The following is a 12639-nucleotide window of genomic DNA, read 5'->3' as shown; positions in this document are numbered from 1 at the left end:
AATGAGACTTTCCTTGTTGAGAATAATATAGTAGAGTATAAAAGTTTACAAAACATTACATTGAATACTTAGGAGGTTTATGAAAGATGTGCCATGCTTATAGACTCTTACCAAAAAGATTGAGTTGTGTACTACAACACTTGTTATACATCATGATTTCACACTGAAAATCAGTTTTCCAGTCCACATTTTTTGGTTATTTTAGCAGTGGTACGTACTGTAGAATTTCCATATCAAATGAAGGTGCCCAAGTCAACTATAATGTTCTTTACTGTACTATACTCAGACCTTAAACTTAGGAAAAACCTGATAAACTGATGCATTTCAGGTATATAATCCAACAAAACTAGAAAAGACAGCAAAGATACATAAACATCTATATATTTCAAAAAAAGAAAACTTTATTCTAAAAACAAGTTTGGTATAAAAAAAGTAAAACTTTTAGCATCATGAGTCACATTCGGGTGGCAAACAAACAGTCAGTTCACTGATGGTTTCTAGAAATGCTTCCAGGTCATCTCTGCAGTGAACTATATAAAGAAACATCATTTAGTTTACAAATGATTATCATGAATATGTAGTTATTTAGACAAATCTGTTAGCAGGTTAGGATACCTGAAGGCATCTTGAGAGGAGATGGTGGTAAACATGGTTCAATCATACCAAAATCCTCTTCAAGCACATTTAGAGGCCACTGCTGTTTTCCCAATCCAGCCAAAGAAAACCGGCTGAGGCAGACTTCTTCTGGTACACAGTAGTCTTCAAAGTCTGTAGATGGTTCAAGATGGCCATTCATGAGTGTTTACAGGCATAACATTCTGAAATAGTGATTGCATAATGACTTTTAAATCACTTATGTCTTAGGTAACAAATTGCTGCTCATGATTCATATACACTAACTCTTAATACAATCAGTTAAGTTATTTTAAAGAGAACAGCTTTGCCTGTATTGCAACACTGGTCTGTGTATGAGTTACCACATTATTTTTACTATGAAAAATTTACATACTTGAAGTAAATTTAGAAATGTTATAGCCAAGAACTGATGTGTTGGATCCTGTTTGAGGTCATTCATAGAATATTAAGAACAATCTAGAAAAATAGTGACCAACTGAAAATTAAATCATTAAGAACTGACAAAAACTCATAGGAACCAAGTGAACATTATGCATTTAACATCCAAGAAACATCAGGATGTCAAATGGAAGAAATATTAGGAGTCAAATATTCAGATGCTTTCAGGCTGAACTTGCAGAAATGGATGCAGCATTTAGCGTGCAGTACCAGAGGGCTGCTAGTGTATGTTGGTTAAAAGCACTTTAGAGTCATACATGCTTGTGACTTTACTTACTGTTCAAATTTAAATTCTGGAAAAGACCTACCACTCGGGTCATATGGAAAGCACTTCTCAATCTCTGGATAGTCCTCACCAACCGCCTGAGAAGCCACTTTACATTGCTATAACAAAAAACAAACAAACAAATAAATAAATGGAATTGGTAATCACTCCGGAATCAATAAAGATTAAGTAAATTATATTTTAATAACCAACCTGGGCTGCAAGGGGTTTATTCAGCACATCACCTTTATGAGAGGTTGTTGGTGTGGATACAATTTTATTAACTGTTCCCAAAGCTTTGCGGCCTGAATGCACAGGCACTCCAAGCCATGTCTTCAGTGGAGTTTTTAGGAGACGCTCTATAAACAAAGATATATAGACTGTTGAAAAAAGCATGTTTCATCAAAGTCAAGTTAGTGTAAAATTGGTCCAGCTCACCAGGAGCAGACTGAAGCCTCTGGCGTGATTTTATGGATGGAGCGGCGAGTGTGCCGTTTTCTTGATCAAGGTACACCTTAATATCCATGGCCTCTGACTCTCTAGAACAGAAACATTTTCACAGTCTAATACACAGGTTTCCCATCTGGATTGTGGAGTAACCTCCATCATGCACATCTGCATGTTTTCCCTGCTTCAACACACCTGTGTGAGTCACATTCAGCGCATTAATCTTCTTCCCCGTGTTGAAACAGGTGTGTTGGAGCAGGAAAAAAAAACAAAAAAACACTTTAGGACAGATTCTGTGATGGAAGGCGGTACATCGCTACATATAAGAGTTATGTCAACAAGCAACTAATACACTAAATTGTTTGAGTCATTAGTCAGAGTTTAATATCTTCTGTAAGCCGATACATTTCAGAGGATCCGATTAGGACAGATTGTTGGTCGCAGTGTAGTGGTGGGCAGTTCGTGAACGAATCGTTCTTTTGAACCGGTTCTTTTTAGTGAACTGGATGAACCAGTTCATCAAAAAGGACTGATTCGTTCTAAACAGTTCGCGTTCGGTCATGCCTGACAGTCGGTCCGGCTCTAAATAAACTAATATCCCGGAGTATATGTAACTCCTGTACACTGAACTGAGACATGTTGTGCTGAGAGAACTGTGAGCTCGAGCTGTTGATACTGCACATGCATGAATCACTGAACTGATACAGCGAATCATCAGTACACTGAACTGAGAACTTTCTTTCGGACGCGTCCAACATACTGAGAACCGATGAGCTGTTGTTACTGCGCATGCGTAAATCACTGAACTGATACAGCAACAAATGTAAACGGTTATGATTTAATGTCTTAACGTATGAGTGTTTAACTCAGTTGCATTAGTTTTTTAGACAACTGATGGAGCGAAAGAAACATTTCAAAATTATGCTTTTTTTTTTTTTTTTTAAGTTTTTGTAAGTTGATGTTTAGTTTATTAACTTTATATCTTTAAGACACGTAAAACACCCACGTTTGCACATCAATGCCTGTACTGGGTGTTTTAGTTGCAAAACTTAAATGTAAGAAACGTATTCAACTAAAGTTATGATTAAAAAGAACTTTTCAAATGTGTTAAATTGATTGTATTAATATCTGCCGGCAGCGGCGGGATGAATGAATTTACGTCTTTACATCAGGACGTAAAAGAAATGGTGAACTGGATTATTGAACTGGTTCATTAAAACGAACTGTCCGAAAGAACCGGTTCGCGGAAAAGAACCGAACTTCCCATCACTTTCGCAGTGACATTAGGAAGTGACACCGGAAGAAACACAGGATGATGAAGATTCTCTTCGTAAAAATGTTCCCCTAAAACTATTAAACATATTTTGCAGTTATATTCATATAGTGACGGAAATTATTAAGCTTACCAAATCCCGAGAAGCGGAATCACGAATGGAGAATGAGTTATTAGCTAACATTAGCAATTAGCATATTAGCAGAAATGTAAACAAACTCTCTGACTGGCCACCTGACGGTTTATTGCTTACTACAAACTCAACAACCAAGTAATTTAGATTTTCACCCAACATTTTTTGATTAGCGTGTGACAAATGGGACTGTCAACTTACCAACCAAATAGTTATATATCGACTTCTTGCATAAGCACTTTGTTTTTGTTCAGTTACTAACGTGTATGTTTTGACTTCAAGTTCCCCGGTTTTAAAAGGCAACCTGCGATCTGATTGGTTCGAGAGCATTTCGATTTCTTCTGTGGTATGTTTAGTTGTGTTCGTTAGTATGATACTGACACTGTGTGGCCAGAGATTTTAAGCCTACGGTAGGGTACATAAATAGTATTTGAAGGCTGACATTGCAGATTGCAGTGTGTTTTTCACACTAGGTATTAATTGCACGTTGTAGATTTTAGTGTCCCATTTTTTTAGATCAATAAAGAATCATACCAAATAAAGCTATGCATATACAGTTACAGATGGAAGTTGGTCAAAGGTCAAATATTCCATATCCAGAATCAGAGTAATAATTATTGATCCAGAGTATTGATATGATGACAACATTTAGGTCTTGCAGCAATTTTCAGGCCAAAAATTAACTGTACGTTAGGACATTCAATATTCCTTGAATAATTTTCTGAATTAAAAGTGACTAAATAGAGAACTACAAAAATTATGAAAGAAAGAAAGAAAGAGAGAGAGAGAGAGAGAGAGAGAGAGAGAGAGAGAGAGAGAGAGAGGTGTCTCAAAATTCTGGTCATGTAACTTTGAGGGCCTATTCCCCTCATGTCTATTGTCTCATGTATAGACATTTTAATACAATACTATATCACCCTGAATAACATGTAGTCATATCACAAAGACAATCATTATAAATCTATAAGTTTAACATAATACAGAAGCACAACTAGATCATACAGTCCCCTCATGTCTATTCCCCTCAGAGTGTGTTTTGTTCAGCAGGCATTTTCTGGATACCTGCATATTAAATGCCATCAAAATCAAATGCTAGAGGAGAGATGAAGATTGCAAGACAAGAACGATGTGGGATAAAGCATATAAAAACCAAATATGACAACAAAGTCTGTTAGTCTGTTCCCTGGAGACATAGTTCAAGCATAATGACTAATGAGCTAATTTGATTGAATATATTTAAAGCATGCTACATGTTACCATGGAAATTCCCGACCGTGCATGCCTAAGTCACAGTCCAGTGAATCTTAACAGTCCTATTCCCCTGCCGTCTCCTCACAAAGTTTACTTTAGGCCCACTTACACTTCAACTTATGAACTACCGGTAGCTTTTGATCCTGCTCAAAATGTAAACACAGTTGAACTGTGTTTAATCTGTGCTTTGAACACAAAAGTAGTACTTTTATTTTGTTTATGTATCCCTCACTGCCTAACTCTTATTGCTAATGTGATTTTAACAAAGACTGCAGATTCAGTAAGGATCCAAGTGCAATAAAAATATGTTTTTAAAATTCTTGTAAATAAGACTTATTCCTGAATAAACTCTAGTCAGGTTCAAATAAAGGAAATAATTATTATTAGTAAAATATGATGCACAACCAGAACTAAACCATACCTTATGATATGATTATGATTTTACATGAATATGAAAACCTAAAAACATTGTCTTTGGAAACCTTTTACAATTATATTCAAACCAAGAGCTCATTTTAAGACATATACATATATAGGCATATAAGATGTATACTAAGACACAGTTTGTCACCCATCACACATTTTCAACCACAGGGAGGCACAGCAGGGACATTTTTAGTCAAATGTATATTTCTGGAGTTGAGATTTGAAAATCATCTTTATGTCAACACTTAAAAAGTAAATCCTCAGTATATCCACAGTAAGGGAACATAATAGTACATATGAGCACACTTTTGCTGAGCCCATCACAAGGAAATTTACACTGCTCACTCCAAGTGCAAATTTACTGTAACCAACTCCTAAAATTGTTTTTTGATTATAAAAAAAAAAACTTTGCCACATGCTTTTGTTTGTACCATTTTGACATATCAAATATTTTAGAGTGAAACAATAGAATAATTCGTAGTAGCCTGTTGTTGACTCCCATCACTATTTACCTAAATATTATTTAAAAGCATGTCACACAGTCAGACTGCTGAGATATACAAGCAAATAACGTGAAACTTTATATTTTTTATTTTTTATTTTTAAACTTTTTATTTTTATAAGAAACTTGAATAGGGGATTAAAGGGAAAGTGCATGTGCTAATTTTTATTTATCCTTTTGTAAATTTAGACTGTTCAGCTAAGCTTGAATTTTGTTCTATGCATCTAAAGATCATGAGAAAACACCAGGAATGATTCCAGAAGTTCTCCAGACTCCCACTTCATATTTTATTGAAAAAAAAAAAAAAAAAAAAAATATATATATATATATATATGTATATTTCATACAGCTCATGAAATGAGCTGTAGATTTTGGAGATAAGAGCTTTGTGGTTCCTAGAAAATATACAGTTTATTGTTCTATTGTCAATATGATGTTTTCACAATCATCATAATTTGTGTAATATATTCTAGTATATGATTTATGTGATTTAGTTGTGCTTCTGTATTATGTTAAAATTATAGATTTATGATGATTGTCTTTGTGATATGACTACAGTTTATTCGGGGCGATATAGTATTGTATTAAAACTATATTGTTTCTTGTACTTTGGCATATCTTAGTTAGAATCATGTTACAAATATGAATAATGCAATGAAAACATGAGTGAATGGAGGGGGCAGGGGCTGATGGCAAAGTTAAAGTTGTTCAACACTTCCTCACGTAATGTGTCTGAAGCGTGCGCAAGTATTTACAGACAACAGAACACTGGAACTAGAAGGCCTGCCTCTTCCATCATCTCTTCCTGGAGTTCTCAATCTGAGTTTAGTAAACACAACTAAAAGGCCAATACTGTTTTACTCATAACACTGCAGCGTGTGGCCCTGTTTGGTGTTGTTTTGGCAGCATGGCAATTTGGGTTATATTATGGTGATGTAATACAAAGCAAAATTGTTATTGCGACTAAAATTATTTTTAAAAAATTGTTGAAACAACATAAAATGTTGTATTAAATGTAATTAAACAATATCAAGTCAATTTCACTCATGGGTCCCTCTGCTCTCCTAGTTCTCTATCTTGTATTTAACTTGGACCTGTCTTTTTGGAGTTTATAGTGTCAACATGTATGCCTGTGACATGAATGACACTATAACATAATCAAATCAACAGTTTCAATCTTTTTAAAAAGACCATGGATATATTGTAGTTAACTTTTTGTATATTTGAAGATTTTTCAATCCAACAGAATAGGAGTAAGGGAGACTTCATGGTTGTTTCATACACTCACTGAACACAATAGAACACATGTACACCTATGCATTCATGCAATTTTCTAATCAGCCAATCATATGCCAGCAGTGCACAGCATAAAATCATGCAGCTACGGCCCATCAGATAAAAAAAAGCAATCTCAGTCATTTTTTAACTGCATAATAACTGTTGATGCCAAAGGGGATGCTTTGAGTTTTCTATAACTTCTAATGCCTTGTTAATGAGAGCGGTCAATGAAGAATGGCCAAACTCCTCAGTACCTCAGATAACCACTCTGTACAATTGTAGTAAACAGAAAAGCATCACAGGATGCACAAAATGTCGAACCATGAAGTGGATGGTTTAGCCGCTTTTAGCCAAGAACAGATGGCTGAGACAGCAGTGGGTAATGGCTCACTAAACCTAACAGTTAAAAATGTAGCCTGGTTTGATGAAGCTTGATCTCTGATGAGGCACATCGATGTTAGAATTTGGTGCCAACAGCATGAATCCATGGACTCAACCTGCCTTGTGTCAACAGTCCAGACATTTGCGTGTTGTGTAATGATGTGCATGTTTTTGGTACAATTTAGACCGGTAAATACAAATCAATCTTAAGTTCTCAAAAATTACATAATTTTGTCGCCACACTGCACTCAGATCTATGACAGTAAATACTTTTAGCTACAAAAATATACTCATGTTACTTCTAAATCATTTATATTAATGTAATCTTCATTTTCTGAATGTACTAATATCTTAGTGCATTTACTGTGTGTGTGTGTGTGTGTGTGTGCGTGTGTGCATGCGTGCGTGCATGTGTGTGTGCACTATTTACAGGCAGCAGGTCTAGTTGGAGATTTATAGATTTAATCATGTTTAGCAATGATTCTCCACCCCTACGGCATTGGAAAGCTCAAAGAATCAAGGAATGAATGCTGGGGCCCTTAATGATATTTTAACTTATTTCATTATCATATAGTCTTACAGATTATTTTACAGAGTGAATCTTTGAGCTGTGTTAAAAAGATTGCTTAATAATTGAGACTTAATTAAGACTTAAGCATACATTTTTATGAAATGTCAGCAGGCATTTATAAGAGTCCAAAGTTCTGAATTATGGCTTGCATGGAAGAGCCCAAATTTGTAACAGACAACACAAAGAACAAGAAGCAGAATGATAATAAAACCATGGTATAGATTTGTGTTAAACAGTTGGAAATTTGCATTGTGTGAAAACAGTTTGTGATGGGCTACAGGTTACAACAACGTTTTGTAAATTAGTGTCTGACAGTGGTGGTACATTCATATCCATTATCACTTTTGGCACCTTAAGTCAAAGAAAGTGCTAAACGACAATTAAGTATCATTGAAGTTGGCAAGTTAAGATAAATCATGTGCCAATGACAGTAGCTCTGCATGTTCAGACAAAAACAACTTCCATTTGAATTGGCACATATTCTTAAGAGAGAACTGTTCTCTTTCCATGTCCTCAAAGCATTTGTTTTTTCCATCAAAACAGTGCTTGATGATAACCATCTCACTCTTGCCATTTGCAGCTCTGAGCTAAACAGGAGCCACAAATCAGTCATATTATCAGTCTCCTGCTGTTGTGCTACTGAGTAACAGGTATGTTATGATCTGTTATGCAAAACAGTTGCTATATGATCTGATGTGATGAGTCTTAGCACAGATCAGTTTCTTGAAGAAACCCTTTTGCATTTGCTGACACCTAATGACTGACAGTCACAGACACCCAAATGATTAGACATTTTATCTGTTAGTAATCTCAACGACTCAGTGAAAGTGAATAATCTAAGCTCTTTGTCATGCATACAGGTTAGAATAATATCTGCTAATCAGTTCTCCTGTATGTGCTCCAGGCCTTTTTTAAAACTACATTCAGGTTCTCTGAGAAGAACGCTCGCTATGATCAACGTCTTTACTTTTCCCTTCAGTTGCAAGAGTACTGCCTATGTTTACGGGTAAATAATGTCCTTAAGGCATTATGGTGAAGGATGCAGGTTGTAAACACACCAAACAGGTGAAATTTCTGTAATCTGCCAGATATTCTTATTATTGGTGACTTCACTGCGGTTTAATTTTGCTGACTCTATCAATTGATTTTCTTTTACGTTAACCACAGGGAACATGTAGAATCATGACCACTAGTTTATGCCCAGGTAATTATGGCATAGAGAAAATGTAAGCAGAATATCAGCTTTACCAGAAGGAAGAGTGATATCAAACAGAAAACTGTACTTCATACTTTCAAGTCAGCCCAAAAAAAAAAAAAAAGTGTCTCTACACTTTATGTTACAGCTTTTACACTTTAAATTTTGTATGTATTACATTGTTTGCTTTCATCTTTTTTGCTACAATTGCATAGTAATGAGTCACACTTACCTGCTTTAAAAACAAGCCTGATTTTTGGTGCCCTGCAAAACCCTATACTATGTAATATATAAAAATTCCTGGTGACTAGTGCCTAGCTACACTGTTTACGTATAAGATAACTTACTGAAATTATTATAAATTACTTAATTGAATTAAAAATTCAACAGCACCTGTACCTTTTTATTTTTTTAAATAATGTAAATATCCCAAATTTGTGAGAAACCTATAATTAATACAATATATGGCCAAAAGTATATATATATGACACCAGAACAATCAAACTTATATTTGCTTGCTGAACATCCAATTGAAGATTGTGTGAAGTCAGGCACTCAGGAAAGGAGGCCTAGTATACGCTTGTTAAATATTAGGAAATTGTGTATTTTTTATGTCATGAAATGTGTTACATTACAACAGGAATATAAAGTTGATACTTATTTATTACTATTAACTATTAACTATAACTATTTTATTACTGAATATTGACGACAGAAACTTTGAGGTTTAATTAGTTTAACCAAATTGTCCATTTAATTAGTAATTTATTATGAATTACTAGATAAATTAGTTTGTATTTAATTTTTTTTAATCTGTTAAAGTATGTGATCTTTGGAAGAACATCTTTATTGTTCTTTATAAGAGGACATATACTCCCTTAAAGTATTTATCTATCTTTTTGGCCATATAAAAATGTTGCAGATCAGTTAATGTTCTTTTGTCTAAACAATTTTCTAAAACTAAATGCTTTAATTACAATCTTTCAAGAGGTAAAAATCAAGAGGTAAAAAAATAGTCAGCTATATATATTTTTTGCTATCTGGTCATGTCTGATAATGTTTTTTCTATTCTAATCCACTTTAAACAACGTTATATTATATTTATGTCATGATAGCAAATTAACATATTACTGCATTTCACATTTAAAGTTAAATATGCTTTCCAGTAAGTATACATTTTATAACTAACAATTAATTCAAATAAATAAAATATTTAAAATTTAAAGTCTGGGAAATCAGTTAGGTTTATTATTAATAAGCTTAACTTATCAGTTGATTAAGTATTGCATAGTTAATGCATTACATTTTTATTTAAAAAAGTAACAGGAGGCACACAAAACTCTGTACAGCATTTACTCACACCATTAGAAGTAAAAAGACATCACAACTTTCCATTAAGCAAACATACATGGCAATGTGTAAAAAACTGAAAGGATCAAATTACAGGTGTACAATAGAGAATGTTGCACCCCATGCACTTTCTCTAAGTTTACTCTGCTGGATAAAGACTTTTTTAAGCCATGTTCAGTTTTAGTACAAATGCTCACAGTTAGTGATATGATCAGCAAAGATTGTTGGATGGAATGGCATAATGTCAGCAACAGACCTCAGACTGAAGCTGCTGGTGGCCTTTGTTAGTATCATGCAGATCATGATGCTGAGTAAGCTGTTCCTGTGGGAATCTGCTGTAATCTCACACTCACAGGGCCATTTCGCCATTCAACCAAAACCAGTCAACTGGTATTAAGTGTATGTGAAGCTTTTTTTCTCTCACCAGTCTATTCCTGCAGTTCACTATGTAGATTTTTTTATTGACTGTTGACTTTTGTCCAGTTCTATCACACCTCTGTGCCCTCTCGGGGATACAGAATGCCAGTTGAGTTCAAGCCAGAATAGAAATGGCCACTGAACTGATTTAGAGCAGGGTTGCTATAGCCTAAATTGGCATGAGATCCTGAGGGGGAGATGGGAGGAGGTGGTGGGAGAGGAGATACCCACTCAGGGACTGTAGAACTAGGGGAGTAGGAGCTGAAACCTGATGTTTGGGCTGCTCTTTGTGTGCCATCCACTGGCATGCTGAGAGGAATGGGGCGATTAATGGGCTCTCCACCCACCTCCACTGATCCAGCTGATAACCCAGACATTTCTGTCAGAAAGTTGCTCAGGCAAGGGGGGGGACCAATGGCTGGAGCTCTCTCAGGTGAAGCTGAAATGTCAAGCGTTGCATTTTTGGGGCTCCCACTTCCATCTCCTGCCTCTGAGATACTAGTTCCTCCAGCGCTGCCCTCTCCAACAAGACTGTCAGACTTTCTCTTCCTCTTGCGCCTGAAGTTGCCATTGTCAAACATCTTTTCACAGTTTGGATCAAGGGTCCAGTAATTACCTTTACCTTAAAAGTAAGAGAGAATAATTTGACATTAATTTGTCTGGAATGTGATACCAAGCAAATTACCTCCTAGAAATCCTTACCCGCATATATTCAAAAGTGCTTAGGAAATTAAAATGAAAAACACACTCAAGAGTTCTTACCAGGATCATCTTCATCCCGAGGAACTTTCTTGAAACAATCATTCAGTGATAGGTTGTGGCGAATTGAGTTCTGCCATCCAGCTTTGCTCTTATTGTAGAAAGGAAAATTTTCTGCTACATACTGGTAAATCTGACTCAGAGTAAGGCGCCGGTCTGGGGCCCCATGTATTGCCATTGCAATGAGTGCAGAGTATGAGTAGGGTGGTCTGACCAGCTTGATTAGGTCCTCCTGAGAAGGTATGGAGAACCAACCCAGTTCTCCACTAGCACCCCCAGGACCTCCCTGTCCAAGGTAGGGCCGCTGCATGCCATAGTGCTGTGGCACAAAGGATGGAACAGCAGGACCTGCTGCACCACCCAGATATGCAGAAGTGTTGATCCCGGTACCACTGAACCACAGGTATGGGTTAGAAGATGGAGTTGCATATTCCCCAATATCATATGAGGAAGGGTTTGCCCTCTGTGGACTTGGCAATGATGGAGGAGGATAGTAATTATCGCTGTAAAGGCTCAGCTCTGGAGGCTCCTGTCCCAAGCTTGGAAACTGTGGACCACATCGAGTTGGAGACTGACCTTGTTCATAAGATGTCATAATTATTGTTTCATAGGATTCTCCTATCTGGATTCAAATGGATCAGGTGGCTCCAGATGTTAAACACTGCTTCTTCTATGGTCCTTCTTTCTTTTCTTTTAAAAACAGATTTGTAGTTGAGAGGTCTAATATCGTTCTTCACTCTGACATTGTTTGCCCTTGCACTCTTGTCAGTTCTGTCACCTGTCACACCTGTTTTATTCATGCATACCTGGCACCTCCCATCTTTCTTCTTATTGGTTACTTTCTCTTTCTAGATATATGACTGTTTTCACTCTTTAGTCAGGCATTTTGTCAGATAAAGGACTCATTTAAATATTTGCAGAATGCTTTTAAACATGCATACATTATTTGTTTTATAGTGTTTACTACATACAGTACTTTATATGCTTTTGGATCCTTCTGATGATTCATGTGTGCGTACTGCTTTGGAAATAATGAAACAAGGACTAAAATAGTATATAACAAGTGAGACAAAGCATGAGAGGAGGTAGATAGGTATAGATAGATAGGCAGACAAACAAACAAATAGACAGATGGATGGACAGACAGACAGACAGACAGACAGACAGACAGACAGACATATAGATAGATAGATAGATAGATAGATAGATAGATAGATAGATAGATAGATAGATAGATAGATAGATAGATCATTTAATAAATTAATGTGGAGAAATGTAGCCAAATATTAAAAATGTGTTGGAATAATAATTTTAGTA

General features: G+C 35.8%; 2 protein-coding genes across 3 annotated transcripts; both read right to left on the bottom strand.

Moving 5' to 3' along the window:
* Positions 1-379: 379 nt before the first annotated feature.
* pttg1 (PTTG1 regulator of sister chromatid separation, securin) lies at positions 380-3527 on the bottom strand. Of its 2 annotated transcripts, none has more exons than XM_060885566.1 (6): positions 3394-3527; positions 1778-1878; positions 1553-1698; positions 1383-1458; positions 616-768; positions 380-530 (listed from the first exon to the last, which is right to left on the bottom strand). In XM_060885566.1, exons 2-6 carry the CDS (start codon positions 1863-1865, stop codon positions 448-450), a joined length of 546 nt encoding a protein of 181 aa, XP_060741549.1. In that variant the 5' UTR covers positions 1866-1878; positions 3394-3527; the 3' UTR covers positions 380-447. The 2 variants fall into 2 exon arrangements, with proteins under 2 accessions (XP_060741549.1, XP_060741550.1); XM_060885567.1 differs by lacking the exon at positions 3394-3527 and adding an exon at positions 1982-2006.
* Positions 3528-10131: 6604 nt separating this feature from the next.
* Positions 10132-12070, bottom strand: foxi3b (forkhead box I3b). The gene is made up of 2 exons (XM_060885080.1): positions 11326-12070; positions 10132-11185 (listed from the first exon to the last, which is right to left on the bottom strand). The coding sequence occupies exons 1-2, from the start codon at positions 11915-11917 to the stop codon at positions 10635-10637; spliced, it is 1143 nt and encodes a 380-aa protein (XP_060741063.1). The 5' UTR covers positions 11918-12070; the 3' UTR covers positions 10132-10634.
* Between the last annotated feature and the right edge of the window lie 569 nt (positions 12071-12639).

Source organism: Tachysurus vachellii, chromosome 13, assembly GCF_030014155.1.
Source record: "Tachysurus vachellii isolate PV-2020 chromosome 13, HZAU_Pvac_v1, whole genome shotgun sequence".
NCBI lineage: Eukaryota > Metazoa > Chordata > Actinopteri > Siluriformes > Bagridae > Tachysurus > Tachysurus vachellii.
This window is presented reverse-complemented; position numbering and strand designations above follow the sequence as displayed.